At 37.2% G+C, this 23,523-nt stretch overlaps 1 protein-coding gene across 1 annotated transcript; it reads right to left on the bottom strand.

Annotated features, from left to right (window-relative positions):
* Nucleotides 1–1,071: 1,071 nt before the first annotated feature.
* Nucleotides 1,072–18,941, bottom strand: LOC141692206 (uncharacterized). The gene is made up of 7 exons (XM_074496937.1): nt 18,729–18,941; nt 16,684–16,773; nt 15,408–15,512; nt 14,780–14,970; nt 4,026–4,098; nt 3,578–3,671; nt 1,072–1,175 (listed from the first exon to the last, which is right to left on the bottom strand). The coding sequence occupies exons 1-7, from the start codon at nt 18,939–18,941 to the stop codon at nt 1,072–1,074; spliced, it is 870 nt and encodes a 289-aa protein (XP_074353038.1).
* Between the last annotated feature and the right edge of the window lie 4,582 nt (nt 18,942–23,523).

Genomic DNA, 23,523 nt, shown 5'->3' with positions numbered 1-23,523 from the left:
TTAAGATTCCGTACATGTTTCAATCATTATAAATTTGTAGCTTTGCAGGAGCTCCCAACAATAAACAAGGTTGGATTTTTCAATTTGGATAACAGTGAGAACAAATGAGTTCTGTTCACCACTCCTCTCTTAGCAGATTTGCATAACATCCAATTAACAGAAATTATGTCATCTTACAACAAGGCAAGCTTCTTTCAATTACACAAAAATATAAGTACAAGTCTCTCTCTCTCTATATATATAATTCTTTTTTAATTTTTATGTACAAAAAACTGAACTTAAATTATTTGAATAAGTTAATATATGTATATGATTTTTTAAATATTTTTCACTACATTAGATGTTTGTTTTTAGGGGAATAATTACAGTAAGAAGCACATGGTTTTAAGAAGAGTATATAATTGTGTTCTAGAACAATGTTGATCATTTTATTATCTGGCCATATTACTTCTTGAAGTTTCAGTAACTATTTTTTCTTTAGGTATTTAATTTTACCTGGTTTATTAATAGGTGTTTAAAGTGCTTGCATCTGTCATCGATATTCCACTTCGGTGCCTTTTTTACTTTTTGAAAACCCGTTATAAACATTAATGGACGAGAGACTTAAAGTTGTAAATGGACGAGAGACTTAAAGTTGTAATTCATGTGCAATTTTTGATATTATTCCACCAATTATCGTATCATAATTTTTAATTTTTTTGGATTGTTATCTCTTGGATAAGGTGTGCTCTCATGGATCTACAACATTAATGGACGATGAGCTTTTTTGAGTTTCAAGTGGAGGTGAACATATCTGTCATGCCATCCATCTCAAGGATTAATGATTTTCTCCCTTTTTTATTCCTATTACTTATATATTTGTCGTATTTTTTCTCCTTTCATGTTCTCTTTTCATGTAATTTAGATTTTAGCCTTTACAATATGTTCTCCTAAAGGCATGTACATAATTTTAACTAAGATGAGTTTTTGTGAGTCTTTTGCAGGCTAGGAACTAGGTGATTGGTTTATATCTTGGATCAGAGTTACAAAATATGTAAAGTACAAAGTGGTTATTAAAGTAGGGTCTATTTATCAAGCTTCAGGTTGGATAGCGATCACATTCTTAGCTAATCCTCCCATTGGTAAGAACGTTTTAGGCATCATCATCTTATCGGTCTTGAACATTACTCTAATGTCTAAAATTTAGGTACATACATATAGGTTATAGAATAATGTAAAAATCTTTTATGTACGGTGGAAATACGAGTAATAACCTTTTAACATAATGAGTATAACTTTTTTTGAATGTACTTGAATTGGCCAATACTTTCATTCTTGAATGCTATAAAATGCTAATGAATTTATTTTCCTACCTGCTAATGGAGAGTTTGAACTTGTGTACATTGCATGTGTCTTTCTCTTATTTACAAAGCCTTTTTTTTAATCCGGTTTACTTTATGAGATTAAATTTCAACAAAAGTGTAGGGTTAAATTCACACTCTAATCATAGGTGTTTACAAGTTAGCAACCATTTCCCTATGACCAAATCTTTGAAAAATAAAGAATGTACATAATTAATTATCTTTTACTTTGACATGAATTTGTTGCTTTGCAGAAGCTCTTAGTATGAAACAAGGTTAGATTTTCAATTGGGATAATAGTGAGAACAAATGAGCTGTGTTACCCACTTCTCTTCTAGCGGATCGGCATAACATCCTAAATTATGTACATGTTGCATTGAAGAAGGCAATGTCTTATGTTCCCTAACCCCTTACAATTAGGCCTATATTCTAATTGTTTCTGGTTTATTGCAGGACTTCCGTTTTCGGTTCGAGAAATTTAAACAGGTATGCTATCCATCTAGCATCTCAAGGATAACGAGACACCAGAATTTTGAAAAATAACCAGATTGCAGGTTTTGGTTTTGGAGTTGCTTATTGATATGGTTGTGTACATTGACGATGGTAATTTTGACAAAGAAATGAGTGTATATTTTTTTGATGTTTCAAGTTTCTTTCAAGATTTAATGTGACAGTACTATATATAAAATTGTAGTATGGGCATTAAAGAGGAGACGTAAGTCCCCATCTATAACTACATTTTAATCTCACAAGTTATTGACGTACATGGTTGTTCCAATATATTCTAGATAATTGAATTACATGGATGGTTGACTAATTTTCAAATTAATTGTTTTATACTAAAAAAAATTGGGAAGTAATATTAGTCATCTCAATTTTAATATAAGATTTTTATATATTAAATAAATTTTTTTAGCAAAACACATGCTCATATCCCGTCATTTTTTATTATTTTAATATTAAAGTATGATCAATTTTTTCTTTGTCTACAATCATGTTGGAATCTGCTATTTGCAAAACAAAATTAATTCGAAAAATTTGCACAAATGGATTATATATGGAGTTCTAACTTCTCTTATTACACTTGGATGATGCAAAATGTCGATTGTAATTTAAGTACGAAATTTATTCAAATTTGTTTAGATAGGTTAAATTATATGTGCTTGATAAATTATATTTATAGTAATGAAAGAGTAAACAAATATATAAAAATGAAGTTTGCATAATCTTATTATAAGTAGTATTTTTTTTTGAAAAGATAAAGAAATGTTAGTTGGAAAAAAGATGTATCGATTTAAATTGAAAGAAGGCATATTTAAGAATTTATCAAATATCAAATTGGAACATCTGATAAAAAAAGTATAAAATTAAAATATAAAGTACCAGTGTACCATGTGTATAACTCTTTAAAATTTTAGGTACACTCATCAACTCTCCAATTATGTGTTATATTTTTATAACATTATTTTTAGCGACTCTTTTAGTTTTAGGAATCTTCATTTTCAACAAAATTGCTGCAAATAATGCCTTTTATTTTTATTTTTAAATAGTTTCTTTCAACCGCGCAAGCCCCTTATATTTACCTAGTTATCTTTTTTCAATATTTTTCCCTCTTACAATTACAAGTTACAACCTTTCTTTTGTAGAAAAAGATGCACATGACTTGATATCTCAAATGTAACTGCTATTTACATATGCTTGAGACTGAAAGCTTGATGCAAATAAACGGATTTTTATTTCTTGACACCTCAAGTCCTCAATAGATGGTTTTAGTTTAGAAAAATCTCAACATATTGTTTATAAATCATAAAGAAATTTATTAATGATAATAATATTTTATGTACTATATCTATTCTTTTTAATCTTTGAACATAACAATATTTTTTCATGATCTCAAAGAGTTCAGAGAGAGCGTTGATAATAGTGACACTCAATGAGTTCATGCCTGTAATTCAAGAAGATGACTGTAGCAAATAAAAAAAAATGGGTAAAAGGAGAAAACTAAACACCAAAATATCATCAGCTAACCACATGAATCAGCTGGATAGGGGCATTTTATGATTGTTTATCATGTATTATTTTGCAACTTGGAGATATAATTGTTCTACAAAAAATATTGTTAACATCATAGCTAAAATTAAAAGGTTTCTGAGATCTATGAGAGAATTCTTAATTTCCCTTGTATAAGGGAAGGAAAGAGCTAGAAAATATCAGCTAGCGATCAAGATGTGAGGAACCTGCAACATCACCAACCGCTTCTGCATTTGACCCGCATCCCATCGATAGCTTTCGAAACAAATCTTGTAAATTTTTTAAGGTTATAGGGCGTGCCTGCATAATATGTATAGAAAATTAGATATTAGATAAGAACATTTAAGATATATCAGTGTGTGTACTTGTGACTCTGTCCTCGGGACAAAAACTCATGTAAAAAATTATGTAATATTCAAAACGAGGAGTCGTGTATCTAGAAGTATTGATGTCGGTTTTGTTGTGCAACTAGAGATGCCCATAGAAGTTGCTGAGGCATACACAATTACAAATACTGTGTGCCTCCAGTATTTATGCGTAATATAGATACTTTTTTTTTATAAACTTGGATTTTGGTAGTGAAATATGCTGTTTTGTGCCAGAATAGAGTCCACATTTTTACATGTATATAAGAGATCATCTGGATGGACTTACACGAAGGGCTTCAATATATGGGGCAGTCGTCAGTATTGGCGGAATGAAGCTTCTCAGGAGGAGACAACCCCTGCTGCATTCGAATCACATCAAATTATGTTTGTTAAGTACAACAACCAGACCGCCCCAAGGGACATAAAACCACTCTCAAGCTATCCGGTGCTTGGTCAGAGACATTTTTTACACAAGTTCTAAATCAATAATACAATAAGTATAGGAACGATATAACAATAGTGTTATGGATAAAAAACTAATATATATATAATTGCTGTATTTAGTACTAAGGAACGTGAGCTTCAAGGCTCGATTTGACTGCTCTTATGTTTCGTGACTCAATCTGCCTTAACAAGATGCCTACGTACCTTGCTGATTGCCAAGGATCAAGTCAAAAAATGTAGTTCTGATTTGTGGGGTGAGGCCCCTTATATAGATGTGGGATTCCTTGAATTGGACTTGGTATAGGAGACTTGGTGGACAAGCCTCTGAATTAGGATAGACTTAGGAGTCCTAGGAGGTAGGAAGCTGATTTCTTATCCTTTTAGGTCCCCTTGAGGCTAATCTATAAGGATTTATATCCTTATCGGGACTCTTCTCAATAGCTGATTTTCCCTTATTAATTAATTACGAAATTAATTAATAATCAGGGCTTTTGGGCCCCTTTTTTTTTATTCCACCAGGCCTGATCTGGTCCATCAGGCTTAACCTTTCTGGTCTGAATATCATACATCTTATTATTGGGCCTAGCAACCCATTAATTATAAAATCAGGACTTATTTATCCCTATCATTTGCCCCCCAACTTTTGGGAAACATTGATTAGGTTTCGCAGAAGTTAAATCTATTCGTTCCCTTATAGGGTTTCGTTTTGCGTAAAGTGTGGAGCGACCTACACATTTACAATGAATCTTCCTTTTATTCAGAAATTATCTTAATTTCCAGGAATTTTTTCCCTAATTTTCTGGGATTTTCCCTAATTTTCTGGGATTTTTCCCTAATTTTCTGGGATTTATCCTTAATTTCTGGATTTTTCCCTTAATTTTCTGGATTTATTCCTTATTTCTGAAAATATTAACATTTTTCAGAAAATATTTAAGGAATTTTTCCTATTTTTCTGGATTTTTTTTTTATATAAAAATTTCGACCAGGAATCCCATTCGACCAGGATCCTGGTCGAATTATCCTTCATTCAGCCCTGGTCGACGGTATTTCGAGGAGGATGGGTTCGAGCAAGAATCCTGGTCGAATTTCGGCCAGGATTTTTTCCTATATATATATATATATATTTTTTTTTTTGAATTTTCGAGTAGGAAATTTTAATTTCGGTCAGGAATTTCGATCAGGAGCCCTAGTTTTGACCGAATTAACTTCCCTTAGTTGCCTAGGTCGACAGAAATTCGGGAAGGATCCACTCGATCAGGATCTTCTCTTGATTTCTAGTCGAATGAGTCTTAATTCAGGTCGAATTAAGCTTATTTTTCAGCCCTGATCGACAAGATTTCGACCTCAGGAGCTTCGATCAGGATTCCTTTGTGTTTCCTGGTCGAATTGGTCTTGAATTAATTTCTTGCATATATTTCTGTAATTTGGATTTGGGCCCTTAAACCTGGGCTGTATTCTTTTGGGCCATCCCCTTTTTTGGTTTATAACCTGGGCCCATTTCAACTGGGTTTTGTATTTTTAACTAATTGGGCCCTTTTCTGGGCTGGTTTTATTGGGCTGACCTTGGGGCCCACTATTTTTATTAATCCTGGGCCTGAAGACTTGGCTTTTCTTAAAAATCATTTTGGGCCTCAAATAGGGCTTTTTGTATTTGGGCCTTGGTACTGGGCCTTGGGTTTTTCAAGATTTTTCTAGAATTGGGCCTCATTTTTGAGCCCAAATTCCAAACTCTTCTAAGGTTATTCTGGATTCTTCCAGAATCTTCAAAAAAATTCAAATTTCTCTTAATTTTTCCAGGAATTTTCTGGATAATTCCAGAACCTTCTTATTTTTGGGCTCAAATGGGCTTTTTTGAGGCCCAAATCCCCTTCTTCTTGGCTATAAAAAGGTGGGATGAGAGTGTGTTTCCTCACATCTCTCATTTCACTTCTCTACTCATCCTACAAATTTCTCCCTCTTTTCTTCCTTTAGTTTTTTTGGCCACTCCTCCCTTCAAGATTTTCAGGTTTTCTAGGCTTTACTAATGGCTGACAAGAATTCCGAGAGAGCGGCGAAGATTGCCTCGGCTTCAAAACGAGGTAAGGATATCGAGATCCGTTCTTCGTACATGTCTTTAATCGATATGATTAACACTAGGGGGGATGAATATCCCTCTACTGCACATCTCGATTCTTTTAATCATTGTAACACTTGGCACAATATTGGTTTCAATAAACTAAATGCTCGTTATAACTTCCTTCCTCCTTTTAGATTAGTTCCAGTCTCTGGTGGTGACCGTACTTGCCACTGGAGACCCGACACTCTTTTCATTTACACAGATGCCCTTAATGCTGGGCTTAGGTTTCCTTTCCATCCTTTTATTCCTCATCTTTTGGCTGATTTACAAATTAACCCATGTCAGCTTCCTCCAAACGCCTGGAGGAATATTCTATGTTTTATGGTTTGTTGTCTTAGGGAGGGCTTTCCTCTTTCTGTAGCCGTTTTTAGGAAGGTCTTTCAGTGTTATAATAGTTCTTCCAATATCTGTGGCTGAGTCTATGTCAAGCAAAGTCCCAAAAGCAAACATATCTTTAACAGCGCCTCTATTCCTGATAATAATCAAAATTAGAGGAATAGTTTCGTTGGGTTACGTTGGGAGAATGGTGACTGGGGCACACTTTTTCGATCTTCCTTCGGGAAGGTCAGTGATGGTAGCCTCAAATCCATTCACTTAACTCCTGAAGAAACTATTATTTATAATGGGCTTACTCAGGATGATGGCACCACCACCAGCTGGACTCTCTTAGAGGAGTTTTCCCTGATTCATGTGGGACTATCCTCTGTTTCTCAACAGGGTATTTTTCTTCCCTTCTCAATTTTACTTCATTTCATGCATTATTAACATCACTTATTTTGTCCTTTGCTTTGTTTCAGCTGCTAAGGAGATTAATGAGGACAATGTTCCTTTGGTTGAGGAAACAGCTAGGATGAAGAAAGCTCGGCTCGCAGGCCTATACACCCGGGGAAAGGCCACGGAGCCTATCTTTTTGAAGAAGCACAAAGAGCCTATAGGGGAGGCTTCAACTGAAGGAGCTGGAGGCCATGGTGCTCCTATCACTACTGCTGCCCCTACTGCTGCTGCCACAGGCGCCTGTCAGCCTCTCTGGGGATTCCGTCGAGGGGACACCGTAGTTGGTTCCACGAAACATGCTTGGGATTGGTCCTACCATAGCGTGACTCCCAAGGACTTTACTGATGTGGTGGCCACCCCTGATCTTGAGAGGATTAAGCTCATGGGGGCTCAGTCTCTGGCTTCGGTATGCCTTCTCTTTTTTGAACTTATTTTTCGTTCTTGTAGCATTTTCTTGCCTTATACTTTGTTAATTGCTTTGTTCCAGTCTAACGCCTACTTTCAAGGCGCTGTGAGGCAAGCCGAATCGTGGAAGCGGGCTTCTGATAAGGCCGATAATGCCCTCAGGAGGCAACAGAAGAAGTATGCTACCCTGGAGAAGAAGCTCAAGCGCAAGGAGGAAGAACTCGGAGAGTCTAACGCCGAGCTGGTGGTACTTCGGGCGGAGAAGGATAAAGCTATAGAAAACTATCTGGACTCGGAGGAGTTTGCCCAATCCATGAGGATTAGGGATGATTCAGTCTTTCCCGGGTTTTTTAGGACCGGTTGGGACACGACCCTTGGGACCGTGAACGAGGCTTGTCCTGATATTAACCCGGCGGACTACATCTGCCCTGACGACGAGGCTTTGCTACAGAGGTTTCGTACCCGAGTAGTTGTCTTGGACCACGTTCCTCAGGATCCACTCCTTCCTCCTCCCGAGTCTTCTTCCAGACCAGCTGAGGACGATAGCTCTTCCTCCTCCTCCGAGATGACAGAGACATCCAGCGAGAGCGGAGAGGACGATGATATGGATGCCGAGGGTACTTCAGCTCCTTAGAGCTTTTTCAGCCCTGCGTGGCTTGTTGTTTTTTATCCTATTTTCGAGACTTTATTTATCGAATTTTTGTAATATCTATCAGATCTATTTCATTTATCACCTTCTATGCTTGCATCCATGCATTTGATTTTTATTTGTTAGGCCACAAACATTCTTTGAAGAACTCATGAATTTTGTAAAATTGTCTGGGATTCGTCCCTTACACAAGTAATAATAAACTTCGTAATAAAACTAAAACATATAAATCCTAAGCAAGCAAAGCTTCAAGGTGCTTTTCAACCTACTTGCCATCCTGACGAGTGAGAATCGTATCCGGCTGCCCTATACATAGTAAACCTTCAGGTTTTGTGCATGCCAAGTTCTCGGGACTTCAAATCCATCCATAGTCTCTAGCTTGTAGGTTCCTCTACCTTGAACACTCTTGACTCTGTACGGCCCTTCCCAATTCGGGGCAAGCTTCCCTTTTTATCCTACACCAGATGCTTCTATCTTCCTCAAGACTAGATCACCTTGTTTAAAAAACCTTTCTTTAACCCTTAGGTTGTAGTAGAATGAAGCCTTTTTCTGATATTCTACTATCTTTGCATGTGCCTTATCTCGCACTTCATCGATCAGATCCAGGGCTAACCTCTGCCCTTCCTCATTTTCTTCTGCGTTGAAAGCCTGAATCCTTGGAGAGGAATGTGATATCTCCACGGGAACTACTGCTTCTGCCCCATATGCTAACATGAAAGGAGTTGCTCCTGTCGTGACTTTACAGGTAGTCCTATAGGCCCATAATATGGGAAGTATCTCATCCACCCAATTATTTCTTGACTTCTCGATCCTCTTCTTTAATCCATCCAGGATTATCCGATTTGCTACCTCTGCTTGGCCATTGGCTTGCGGGTGAGCCACAGAGGTGAATCGTAACTCAATTTCATTTTCTTCACAATACTTCTTGAATTCCTCATTGTTGAATTATGTTCCATTGTCAGTGACGAGGATACGGGGAATTCCATAGCGGCACATAATGTTTTCCCATAGGAATTGTGCAACCTGCTTAGTAGTGATTTTGGCCAAGGGTTTGGCTTCGATCCACTTGGTGAAATAATCAATGGCTACAATCAGAAATTTCCTTTGTGCCGTGGCCATAGGAAAAGGCCCTAGAATATCCATCCCCCACATGGCAAAGGGAATAGGCGAGTTGATAGAGGTCAGCATCTCAGGGGGTTGTCTAACAACTGGTGCATGCTTTTGACAGTGATCACACTTCTTCACATATTCTTTGGCATCAGCCATCATTTCTGGCCAATAGAAGCCTAAACGGGTTATCTTATGAGCCAAGGCCCTGCCCCCCAAGTGTTGCCCACAAATACCTTCATGCACTTCCTCAAGAGCCAAGCGTGCCTCGTCGGGCCTGAGACACCTCAAGTAAGGAACCACGAAAGATCTCTTATACAGAATTCCATCTATCAAGGAGTACCTTAGTGCTCGAATAGTTAACTTCCGTGCCTCAGTTGTATCACTTGGCAACCAACCGGTCTGAATGTGAGCCTTGATGGGATCAATCCATGACGTCCCTAAGCCTATGGGAGCCACAAGCTTAACATCTATGCTCCGTGTCTTCAAAACACGGAAGTACACACTTCCTGAACTTTCTTCAATCTCAGACGAAGCGAATTTTGATAGCGCATCTGCTTTAGCATTTTCTTCCCTTGGAATGTGTTCAACATGGCATTCATTAAATTGGGTCATCACAGCCCTTACTAGGTGAACATACTTAGCCATCGTATCATCCCTTGCCTCAAATTCTCCCTTTACCTGGGATATGATCAGCTTCGAGTCTCCACGGACCTTTAAGTTTTTGACTCTAAGTGTCCCAGCTAGACCAAGGCCAGCAATCAGGGCTTCATACTCTGCTTCATTGTTTGTGGTTGGGAAGTCTAGCTTCATAGCATACTCAATTAGAAATCCATCAGGGCTTTGCAAAACCAACCCTGCTCCACTGGAATTTGTTTTTGATGCTCCATCAAAATAGAGAACCCAATATTCTTTCTCCTTGTCCCCATTGTCGACTCCCTTGTCTTGAGGTATGGTATCTTCCTGCCCCCCGACTTCTTGGTTGGGTATGGTACATTCCACCACGAAGTCAGCTAGTGCCTGGGCTTTTATGGCCGTACGTGGCTTATACTTGAGATCGAACTCTCCCAACTCTATTGCCCACTTAATCAGTCTCCCACTTGCCTTGGGACTGTGAATGATGTTTCTCAGCGGCTGATTTGTTAGCACTTCAATCTGGTGAGCTTGAAAATAAGGACGCAGCTTTCTTGAAGCCATTATCAAGGCTAAAGCGAATTTCTCAATAGTTGAATAATTCAACTCTGCACCATGCAAGATTTTGCTGACATAGTATACGGGTTTCTGGACTTTCAGTTCCTCCTTAACCAACACCGCGCTCAAAGCGCTTTCTGAAATAGCCAAGTACAAGAATAAAACTTCACTCAGAACTGGCTTGGCCAACAACGGGGCCTGGCCCATATACTTCTTTAATTCTTCAAATGCCTTCTGATTTTCCTCACTCCATATAAAGTCTTTAATGTTCTTTAATGACTTGAAGAATGACAAGCACTTGTCTCCTGACTTGGAGATGAATCGTCCTAGCGCAGCAACCCTTCCTGTGAGTTTCTGAACATCCTTGACAGTTTTTGGGGGTTCCATGTCCAGGATTGCCTTTATTTTATCGGGGTTAGCCTCAATTCCCCTCTTTGAGACCATCAATCCCAAGAATTTTCCAGATCCTACTCCGAAAGCACACTTCGTAGGATTCAACATCATCTTGTGGTACCTCAGGACCTCAAAAGCTTCCCTCAAATGGGTTATATGATCAGTCTTTACTAGACTCTTGACTAGCATGTCATCAACATAGACTTCCATAGTCTTCCCAATAAGATCCTTAAAAATTTTATTCACCAACCTCTGATAGGTGGCTCCTGCATTCTTGAGACCAAACGCCATAACAAGATAACAATAAACACCAAAGTCAGTGATAAATGATACATTTGGAATGTCATTCTTATGCATTTTGATCTGATTGTATCCGCTAAATCCATCCATGAAACTCAGCATCTCATGCCCAGCAGTGGCATCAATCAAAGTATCAATTCTCGGCAACGGAAAACAGTCTTTGGGGCATGCATCATTCAGATCAGTGAAGTCTATACACATCCTCCACTTTCCATTAGCCTTCTTCACCATTACAGGGTTGGCTAGCCACTCCGGAAATTGGATCTCCTCAATGAAACCAGCTTCTAAGAGCTTTTCTACTTCCTGTTTTATAGCCTCTTGTCTTTCCGGGGCAAAATTTCTTTTCTTTTGTTTCACTGTCTTCCGGCTTGGATCCACGTTTAGCTTGTGAGTAATTAACTCCGGGTCTATGCCTGGCATATCAGCTGCTGACCATGCAAACACATCACTATTTTCTTGTAAAAATTTCACTAACTTCCCTCTAAGAGGCTCCTCTAATGTGGCTCCAATGAAAGTCATCCTCTCAGGATTCTCGGGGTCTAAAGGAACCGAAACCAATTCTTCTGCTGGCCTTCCTCTATTCTCATCATTTTCTCGAACATCCATATCTTCAATAGGAAGAACCTGCCCCCCGACTCCATCTGCCCTCAAAGAGGCCACATAACAGCTTCTAGCCATTTTTTGATCTCCTCTCTCTTCTCCAATCCCGTTTCGGGTGGGAAACTTCATGACTGAATGGTAGGAAGAGGGGACTGCCTTAAAGGCATGTATCCCTGTTCTCCCCATGATAGCATTATAAGTTGAACTAGCCTTTACCACCACGAAATCCAGCATCTGCGTTGCTTGCCTTGGTTCCGTACCTATGGTGGTTGGCAATTTGATTATCCCTTCCACAGGATATTCTACTCCAGCAAATCCATATATCGGCATGTCGGTTAGTGTCAACTGGGAGTCGTTATACCCCATTCTTAGAAAGGTGTCATGGAGCAAGATATCCACAGAAGCACCATTATCCATAAGGACCTTCTTAACCGGGCTATTTCCTATTATCGGCGTTATGACCAGCGGGTCGTCATGGGGAAACTTTACACCCTCTAGGTCGAAATCATCAAAAGCCAATGTTACTTCTGTCCTGGCCCTCTTCGGGGCTTCTCCAACAATATGCATAACCTCCCTAGTATATGCCTTTCTGGAATTTTTGGACAATCCAGCAGCAGTTGGACCTCCAAAGATCGTGTTTATCACTGGCCCTCGAGGGTGTCGCGGTCCTCCAAAAATTGCATTTATAACCGGCCCTCTGGGTTGGGGATTCCGCCCCTGATCATCTTGGTCCCTCCTACGATCTTCAAAGTTCTTCCTTCCATTATTATTTCTGTCCCCTCCATCTTCAGTATACTTGTTCAATCTTCCTTTTCGAATCAAAAACTCAATTTCATCTTTCAATTGCCTACACTCATCGGTGTCATGGCCAACATCTTTGTGAAACCTGCAATACTTGCCCTTATCTAGCTTGGCGGGATCAGCCTTCAAGGGCTTAGGCCAGCGAATATCTCTGTCTTTCTCAATCTCCATCAAAATCTGACTTCTGGGAGCATTCAGCTTAGCGTATTCAGTGAACTTTTCCCCAGGTCCTTCCTTCTTGGGGGTTGAATCAGGGTTTTGTTCGGTTCTAGGATATTTGTCCTTAGCGACATACTTCAAATCAGTTTTTCGTTTCTTGCCTCCAGTGGGCTCATTACTTACTACGGTCTTCCTCATGCTTTCTTCAACCTTGATATACTTCCCTGCCCTCTCTTGGAGTTGCAACATGTTTTCTGGGGGACGTTTGGCCAAGGACATCTTGAAAAACTCATCCCTAGTTCCTTGTTGCAGTGCTATCATGGCTACCTTATCATCAAGGTCTGGGACTTTTAAAGCCTCCTTTGTAAAACGATTCAGGTAGTCTCTCAAAGATTCCTTTGCTCCTTGCACAATACTCATGAGAGATGCTGAACTTTTCTCATGGACTCTCCCACTGATGAACTGCTTATTGAAAGCCTGACTTAACTCCCGGAACGATCCTATAGAGTTTGGGGGCAAGCGACTATACCATCTTTGAGCCATACCCGACAGGGTTTGAGGGAAGGCCCGACACTTTATAGCATCATTCACGGGTTGCAGCAGCAGTGCATTAGAGAATGTCCTAACATGATTTGCGGGGTCTCCCGTGCCATCATAGGCTTTGATAGTGGGCATCTTGAATTTCCTTGAGATATGGGCATTCATTATCTCTTCTGTGAAGGGTGGAGTTGGATCGTCAGGATCTCCAAGGGGAAGGAGATTGCTTGGATCAGTTCTTGGGACAGCAGCCCTTCTTCTTACCGAACCATCCAGGTCTATGATAGGAGGAGGATTTCTCCCCCTAGGAGGTATGTGGGGTCTGGTGGCCTGGTGAGCCTCCAAATCACGCCTCAGCCTTTGGATTTCAGCCTCATGAGCCCTGATCCTTTCCTGCACTACTTGGGGATTCGCCCCTGGGGTGCTTTGGGGGCGTTGCCTTCCATCGGCCATTGGCTCTTTTCCAGGACGCTTCCTTCTCGGGGCCACTTCATCATCCGAAGATTCGGAGTCTCTCTCAGTGTATGGACCATAAAATTCCCGATCCTCAGGGATAGGACCCAAACCTCGTATATAGGGGGGCGACCGCCCTCGTGCTTCGCTTCGCCTAGCATATCCGCTTCCTCCAACCTCAGGGTGAAGGGGAATCCCATAAGGGGGGTTAGTAGTAACAATAGTTGAATATTCATACCCGACGGGTCGAGAATTCACAGGTATATGTATTTGTTGAACTTGAGGATTCGTACCTTGAATCAGGGTAGTTGTCCCTTGTAGCTGGGGTTGAGTTGCCCCTGTCTGGGCTTCCTCCTGAATAGATGCATAAGTTGAATGGGGAGGAACCTCCACGGTTGATGAAATCACCTGGGTTGTCTCTGATGGTGTTCCTTCCTCTATAGCTCCAATTGTTCTCCGTGTTCTCGCCATGGTTGTTGTTGTTCCTTCCCACAGACGGCGCCAAATGTTATGGATAAAAAACTAATATATATATAATTGCTGTATTTAGTACTAAGGAACGTGAGCTTCAAGGCTCGATTTGACTGCTCTTGTGTTTCGTGACTCAATCTGCCTTAACAAGATGCCTACGTACCTTGCTGATTGCCAAGGATCAATTCAAAAAACGTAGTTCTGATTTGTGGGGTGAGGCCCCTTATATAGATGTGGGAGTCCTTGAATTGGACTTGGTATAGGAGACTTGGTGGACAAGCCTCTGAATTAGGATAGACTTAGGAGTCCTAGGAGGTAGGAAGCTGATTCCTTATCCTTTTAGGTCCCCTTGAGGCTAATCTATAAGGATTTATATCCTTATCGGGACTCTTCTCAATAGCTGATTTTTCCCTTATTAATTAATTATGAAATTAATTAATAATCAGGGCTTTTGGGCCCCTTTTTTTTATTCCACCAGGCCTGATCTGGTCCATCAGGCTTAACCTTTCTGGTATGAATATCATACATCTTATTATTGGGCCTAGCAGCCCATTAATTATAAAATCAGGACTTATTTATCCCTATCAAATAGAAACACACAACAGCTAGGAAGATATGCTTACAAAGGTTGCTGGCTAACCTTGGATCATCGGACAGTATGACATAACATTGAATAATATTCTTCAAAACTGTAGTAGACGGTTCATCCTGCATCTTTTCAATTACGTCATTAAAAACCTTCATGATTGCACACAACCGGTTTGCAGGCTCACAGCAATACTGTAGTCCCTGCTCTTGCATCATTATTCTTGACATTATCCAAGATGCAGTCTGTATAGCCATATACAAGTGTTCAGAGTGAGTTTAAACAGCCAATTAACTATGGGTGTCGATCTATTTATATTTTGATGGTGTACCGGAATTGTTTCAGAATTATTTGCTCAGGTTCTTACTAGGACGATCAAGTCTATGCCATGCAAATATAAACCTTATGATTTATATATGGCTGGGTACTAATGTTCATCAACACCAAAATATTAGATGTTCATCAAGTCGACTTGATATGTATTAATACGAAACATGGAGTATTAACTAAAAATCCCTTTTTCAATAAACATCTAGCAGAAACACTAGAAAGGGAGATTAATTTGAAATTTTTAGTAACCAGATTACATACTCTGTACTGTCTTACATGTAAGGTGATATATTGCAGTAAAAAATGCTTAGAAGCAAAAGAATGTTGAGTTCAAATTTTAATGGACACTTACTGATTGTGAAAGTTCGTTTCCATATTCTATGGATTTTAGACACAAAGGGAAGAGTCCTGATTCAAGCAAACAGTGAACAGCAACCTTTGTCGAAGGGTCGCCAACCTGCATAGTAGAGAAGATTCAGATGATATTTGGAGTAGAACCTTATAGGCATATCAGATCATATTAAAGCAAATTGATATGCAATCTGGTAAGAAATAATGGACATTTTCTTGAACTATGGTTCTGATTAAGCTAATTCATCTCAAGATTGCATTCAATTCAGAGCTGAAACTTGAAAGGGCAGGTAGCAACTAGCAATGAGAAAATACTTCCATGCAAGGTTACTGGTGCTTAGCTGTTTTAATAATTCAAATGGCTTAAAGTATAAAAAATTGAAGGTATCATGTATTGATTTAGAGTGGAATTGTACCTCCTTCAGAAGACCACCAATGACCCCCAAGCTCATTAGCCTTAGTTACTGGAATGGCTTGCTCGTTTCTTCAGTCTCCAAGAAAGGGTACAGGTAACAATGTATCTGAACTGCAAGGACAAAAGTAAGTTAATACAAGTCTGTCTACGATTAACCTTATCTAGCTCCTTAATTATCCTATTCAAATCAGTTAATAACAATATTTGAATAAGTTTGCAAAATCCTCATCCCAGAATATATGTAACAAACTTGTAACTTCAACTGAATCCCTGATTTTACCTCAGTGTCCTGTTTCTTTGGTGTTCACATAAACAAATCATACCAGCTTGAAATATAAAGTGAATGCATTTATATATCAAAACACGTCAAGTTCGACAATATCATGTGTAGTCTTTAAGTAGCAATATCAGACAGCAAGAAATCAGCAAAAGTTATAGAATGAATATAGCTTATATCATTTGGTGAGAAGAAGCTATAACTATGGATACATCCAACTATGTTGAAGAAGACTAATGTAAATACTGAATACATTAACAGAAACCAGTCACATAGCTTTCAGAAAGTTTAGAAAAATACCATTAAGGAACTGCATCTTCGTTTGAGGGTGAGTGGCCAAACACTGCATTCAATAGAAAATACACTTTGATATTAGAGTTGCATATATAATTTTTAAGTTCATAGAGTACCAGCTATGGCTCCTGCATAAGTAAAAATAAATTTGATGTATATAGATAATAAATTTGATAAGTAAAAATAAATTTGATAAGAAAAAAGTTTGAAAATTAGGAAATCGAACATATAAAGCAAATACATTACAAAGTTAATACCACTAGAAAAGGAAATTAAAGGAGCGGAAATGACCTCAAACAAAACAAGTACATCACAAACTTTACTTGAATCTTTCATAGTAAGTTTCTCAGGTGTTAACGACTTGTATATAGATAATACTTCCTGCAATAAAGAAGATAATTCCATTAATCACCAACTGTAAAACACAACATTTTCATTTGAATAGATAGAATAGCCAATACAAACCACAAGGCAGGGCTTGTCAAACAAAGTAGTAAATCATTTAAATGATTCCAATGACCATCATGTGCGGATTTCATAAATTGTATCAAGTTCTGATTGAGATGTGATGCAACTTGATCTTAAGGGTAGGACTTCTCTAAGACGTGTGACATAAAAGTTGCAGAACTTCCTTACAATGCCTATTTTCCAGATTTTTGGGTTTCAAAATTTCAAATTTCAAAAATATTTGAGATCTCCGCAAATCTTCTCATTAGTTCAATGAAAGATTTCTTCGACAAGCAAGGATACGGGTGCAGAAGTGCTGGGTGCGTGGACAAAAATCTAATAAATAAATATAATAACATGGGAATTCGGGTGCGGGGGACACTACATATAGAAATATAGATTTTCTCTAGATTTCATGTTACAGATATTCAATCTTGTTAAAAAAACCACAAACTATAAGCAAATTTAATCAAATGCATAATTTATTGATTTAAAACATAAAATACAGGTAAAATATTTTAATTTATGCAAAAATGAACACCAGCATAATACGTTTGTATTTACTAACAAAAACTGATACTTAATTTTAGGAAAGTAGGAGGTTAACAGAAATTTTGATTACAAATTGTGGTGAAAGAATCAAAATTAGGATTCAGGAAGAATCCCCTATCCGATGAGGGGATGTGCATGTCATAGTATCGGACACAAGGATCAAGGGATTCACAAACAAGTATAATCATTTCAAAAGATAAGAAAGAATATGGATCATTAATCACGAAATATTGATTAAATACTATATAACTGGGGGACTCCGGACTTGAGAAGATCAAATATAACAATGTAACCTAGATACTGCCATTTTGGTTTAGTAGTCCACTTCAGTATTAAGATCTGAGGAAGAAACTCAAATCAAAACAGGGAACTTTTATTGTTAATGTTAACCAAAATTAGAAGTTAATAAAAAGAATTCACGACATGATATAAACTTAAGCAAATATTAAAATAAATACATTTAGTTTGATCAATGCAAAGCATTTGGTAGACCCAAGTCATTGTGCATACCGATAGGAGTAAGAAAACCGTACTGATTGACCGCCAAATGTGGAGGGCTAAATCTTGAATTCTTCCCTGTTTCTGTATTGATAAATCACATGTGAGAAATGAAATATACTATATCACCCAATAGACATTAGAACATAGAGTGTAAGTAATTTAACTCCGCACTTTAAACTTCTAACAAGCAAACTTAAATGATACTATACAGTCATTTAGGCGAGTCAAGATCATCATTTCTCTGCACATACTTATTGTTCTAAATAAAATATAAAACTACAAAATATCGAAAGAATCCACGTAAAAGTGACATTTCGTGCATACAAAGATATATATTTGCACATTCCGATTGAAGAGATACTTTCATAAATCAGACTGATTACAAATAAATATCGATCTATGTTTGTGTATGAACCACGTAAAGAATGAAATCAAACGAATGAGTATATCTGGTTTACATAATCCCTGGTCGATTAAACCAGACTTTATGAAAATGAAATGACCAGCATAGACATCATAAAATCATGACAAGGCCACAATTTAACTTGTATTTCAACATATGAATGCATAATTTAAACTCTTTAAAAACTCAGATCTATTATCAATTACTTCTAATCAAGACACACAAATATAAAAGATAACTCTAATCATAATTAATCATCAATAATTTCTTAAACAAGCTTAAACACAAAAAATGCATCCAATCATGTATTAAAAACATCATTTATGAATTTACAATTACAGATCAATTTATTTCCACCTAACAACATACACAAACAAACAAAAATGTACATAAAACAAACAAAAATCTTCATAAATGAAGAAAAATGATGGACCTTAATCTGAGTAAGAGATGAAATGGCCTTTTCGCGATGCTCAGGTTCTCGAAGCAACACAACCAAGTCCTCTACACTAGCAGAAGGCCAATCAATAGCTTTGCTAGCACCATCACAGGGACCATTGTTGTTAGCAGGTGCACCACCATTCGACATAACACTGTTGTCACCTTGTATCGGATCAGGATAAAGAGAGTCAGGGAGATTCAACATTGTTTCAGACAAAAACCCTAGATATGAACTGAACAAGATGGCTGCTGCTGTTATGTTGTGTAGGAAAAGAACACTGAACTAAAGATGCGGCAATATATTGGAGGCTGTAGGAATGAATATTTTTTTCTGTATTTATAAGATTTTTCATTTTGCTAGAGTCACTGCTGTGTACCTAGGATTGGGTGCTGGACGTATCCTTTTTGCAGTTATTTGGAAACTGACCAATTGTTTTATTACACGTGGTCACAGGAAAAACAATTTCTAGGGGACGTTAGCGGTTCATGGTATTGGGCCTAAACCCACACTTTACATACCTCATCCTTAACTTTTACCTGTAAATTTGTGATTAAATATTTGTAAGATTTTTCATGTTTTGCATCAAATAATTTGGGGTAGTTTGGGAAAAGAAAATTGTTATGCTATATAAATAAGGTTGCACAAAAATTTTAAAATCTAGGAGCAATCTTATACATGTATAAATTTATACCAATTGTTGTTTGTACCAGCAGGGTAATTAATAAACAATAATTGGAAAATATGATTTTTTAAATAACTTATATAAGTTAAATCGTACATGATGGTAATAATGTAATTTCAACAGACATATATTTCAAGATACATAATGATATTTGATCGTATTCGTGACTTAAATAAACTCCAGTATTTTGCAGTTAATTTAACGTTAAAATCAAATTTATTCCAACCAACTTCTAACAATCAATTAATAACTTTAGAAACGGCTATAAAGTTTATACATTGTATAAATATTTAAAAAATGAAGTTTTTTTAAAATTTGAAACCTAAATGATATGTTGTTTTAAAAATTTGCAGATTTTAATGAGAATTTCTAATTCAAGATCTCCAAGTAATACTAATATATGGAAAAAATTTAAAAATTATAGTAATTATTATTTATTCAAAAAAAGTAATTAATAAATTATAATGTTCTTAATCACCTATGGAAGTAAAGTCGTTAATGATAATATTTACGTTAATTTTTCAAAATATATAAAAGTGCGATTTCAATGACATTTTGATTATATTTCATGACATAAATGGAATCTATTATTTTGCCTTAAAATTTATGTAAAAGATAAATTTATTCCAGTTAATTTCAGCTATCAATAGTTACAATAATTTCAGCTATCAATAGTTACAATAATGTCATCGATATTCCACTTCAGTGCCTTTTTTACTTTTTAAAAACCCGTTATAAACATTAATGAACGAGAGACTTAAAGTTGTAGTTCATGTGCAATTTTTGATATTATTCCACCAATTATCGTATCATAATCTTTAATTTTTTTGGATTGTTATCTCTTGTGTATGGTGTGCTCTCATGGATCTACAACATTAATGGACGATGAGCTTTTTTGAGTTTCAAGTGGAGGTGAACATATCTCTCATGCCATCCATCTCAAGGATCAATGATTTCTCCCTTTATTTCTTCCTATTACTTTTATATTTGTCGTATTTTTTCTCCTTTCATCTTCTCTTTTCATGTAATTTAGATTTTAGCCTTTACAATATGTTCTCCTGAAGGCATGTACATAATATTAACTAAGATGAGCTTTTCTGAGTCTTTTGCATGCTAGGAACCAGGTGATTGATTTATATCTTGGATCAGAGTTACAAAATATGTAAAGTACAAAGTGATTATTAAAGTAGGGTCTATTTATCAAGCTTCAGGTTGGATAGCGATCGCATTCTTAGCTAATCCTCCCATAGGTAAAAAAGTTTTAGGCATCATCATCTTATCGGTCATGAACATTCACTACGCCATAAGTGCGCATAGGCAACGGTTTTTATCCAGCGTTGCACAAAAAGCGTTGCATTATCTAAAAAATTTTCTATTTATTGCAACATAGTGGTGAAAGCGTTGCATTTCATTGAAGCTACCATTGCTAATAACTGTTAGTGTTGCGCAGCGTGTAACAGTAGAGGTCATAGCGTTGTATTAGATATTTTTTTTTATTTAATAAATGCTGACGTGGAAAATAAATCTGAGGTGGCGTGCTGGGGTCCCACGGGTGCTAACGTGGCATGTTGACGTGTCATGCCACGTCAGCATTTTGGGACCCCACATATGGGGCCCATTGGTGACGTGTAACGCTGAAGTGGCATGCCACGGCAGCATGCTGACATGGGATTAGTGGGACCCACATGGGGGCCCAAAATGCTGACGTGGCATGCTGACGTGGCACATAGTGGGGCCCACTTGCTGACGTGGCACTTCAGGCGTTGTATTTGCTTTCTGGTGTTGCAGTAGGTTATTTAGTGTTGCGTTAGTTATTCTACTATTCTTAAAATTTATTTGTTATATTCATGTTATATTTTTTTTTAAATAATTTTTAATTGATCCAACCGTACAAATTTTGTTTCCTACTAGTTTTAGAGATGTGTAATTTTTTTTTAAAAAAATAAATTTTATATCACGTGCTTTTTTAATAGTCAAACCCCGGTGCACACGGGTTCACATTACGTAGTCTTGTTCCGGGTGGTGATTCTAATTTTTTTAAATTTTTGTTCAACGATCCAACCATACGGATGATGAGACCTACTAATTTTAGAGATGTCTAAATATTTTTTAAAAAAATTAAATTTTATATCGTATGTTTTTATAATAGTCAAATTACGGTCAACACGGGTTCCTATAACCAAGACTTGTCCCGAGTGGTGATTCTATTTTCTTAAAATTCTTGTTCAACGATCTAACCGTACAGATGATGTTACCTTCTAATTTTAGAGATGTTTAATTTTTTTTAAAAAAATTTAGATTTTATATCACGTGCTTTTTTAATAGTCAAATTACGGTCAACACGGGTTGCTGTTACCTAGTATTGTCCCAAGTGATTATTCTATTTTTTTTAAAATTCTTGTTCAACGATCCAACCGTACGGATGATATTACCTACTTATTTTAAAAATGTGTAATTTTTTTTAAAAATTTAGATTTTATAGCGTGTGTTTTTATAATAGTCAAATTACAGTCAACACGAGTTCCTATAACCAAGTCTTGTCCCGAGTGGTGATTCTATTTTTTTTAAAATTCTTGTTCAACGATCCAACCGTACGGATGATATTACCTACTAATTTTTTAACTGTGTAATTTTTTTTAAAAAAATAGATTTTATATCATGTGTTTTTATAATAGTCAAATTACGGTCAACACGGGTTCCATGTAAATTCTTGTCCCGAATGATTTCTATTTTTTTTAAATTTTTGTTCGACAATTCAATTATACAAATAATTGTTCCGATTAATTTTATCATTGTCGTGTTATTTTGACATATATTTTACATTAGTAATACAATTTTCTTATAATATTTAAAATTGTAAATATTTAATAAAAAACTAAAAAAATAATTAAATGATGTTGAGACACAAATCTGCACACTTTCCCAGGCCAAAAATTTGGGCGGCTATTTCCCCCCTTAACAAAAATTCACTCTTTCTCTCTAAATCTGAGCTGATACTCAAAAATTAAAATAATATTTAAATAATTTACAGAAAAGCAACAAGATATTTATCAAAATAATTAAGAAATTATGATTGTAAAGACTTAATTAAGTCAAGGCCCAGCCCGTTAACAGACAAGCCCTAAAAATTTATCATTTTTATATAAAACCCTAACAAACATAAATCATTAGCAGTGGCCGCCTCGTCTTTCAACCCCTCTCTTCACTCAGATCTTCACACCCCTTCTCACCTCCACCATCCTCTCCTCCGCTCACCTTCCTATTATATTCTCCTACACATCTCGATCCGAGATGTGTAGAAATAATCGAGAAATCAACAACCTAATCCGTACAACACGTTTCTTGAACCGCCTTCGTATGCTGAAGCAATATTTCGATCGTTCGATGGAGAAGATAGCAACGGAGGAAGTGGAGTCAACGGTCATGATTTGTTCGCAACTTCGACTTCACATTCCGGAGCGAAGTGTGTGCGAATCACGGTTTCGGATCCTCAGAAGGAGCAAGACGTGTCGAAAGGGAAGTTGCCGTTGGTGAGGACCACGGATGTGGCGATGTGGTGTCGAGAATGTTGGATGGGGCGGTGAAGTTGCCTTGGCAGTTGTTTGGGAGGGAAAGTTTGCAAGGGAGTGCATTGGATGTGAATGAGGTTGCGTTGCCTGCGAAAGGAGGGAGGGATTTGTTGAGGATTTTTAAGGAGTTGAAGCAGTCGGTTACGAATGATTGGGGTGCGGTTAAGCCACCGGTTGTGGAGGAAGATAAGGAATTTTTGGAGAGGAAGGGTAAGTTGTAGGATTTCGAGAATCAGATTGGTAATGCTTCTCAGCAGGTCTATTGAACTCTTTTGATGTAAATTATAAATTTTGAGTGCTATGTTTGTCGGTTTATATAATTAGTAATGTTTCTCGATTCAAATATGTATTGATATTTGTCTGATAATGCTGATCTAGCGAGACCATTTTGAGTTGCGACATCTCAGACTTGATTGAGCTTAAATGTATGTTAATCAATTTCCTAGCTCCATACAATAAAGGAAATATCGATATTTGCCTCGGTGTTATATGTAAATTTGTAATATTTATTACTGTCATGTAGTTGATTTAGGTA

This window comes from Apium graveolens, chromosome 10 (genome assembly GCF_009905375.1).
Source record: "Apium graveolens cultivar Ventura chromosome 10, ASM990537v1, whole genome shotgun sequence".
Lineage (NCBI taxonomy): Eukaryota > Viridiplantae > Streptophyta > Magnoliopsida > Apiales > Apiaceae > Apium > Apium graveolens.
This window is presented reverse-complemented; position numbering and strand designations above follow the sequence as displayed.

What these genes read in the sequence shown, in the direction of transcription:
- LOC141692206 (XM_074496937.1), bottom strand. Translation starts at nt 18,941, where the DNA reads ATGTTGAATCTCCCTGACTCTCTTTATCCTGATCCGATACAAGGTGAC. An exon ending in GAAACGAACTTTCACAATCA is followed by an intron (nt 14,971 to 15,407) that starts GTAAGTGTCCAT and finishes ATGGCTATACAG; the next exon opens with ACTGCATCTTGGATAATGTC. An exon ending in CATATATTGAAGCCCTTCGT is followed by an intron (nt 3,672 to 4,025) that starts GTAAGTCCATCC and finishes CATATTATGCAG; the next exon opens with GCACGCCCTATAACCTTAAA.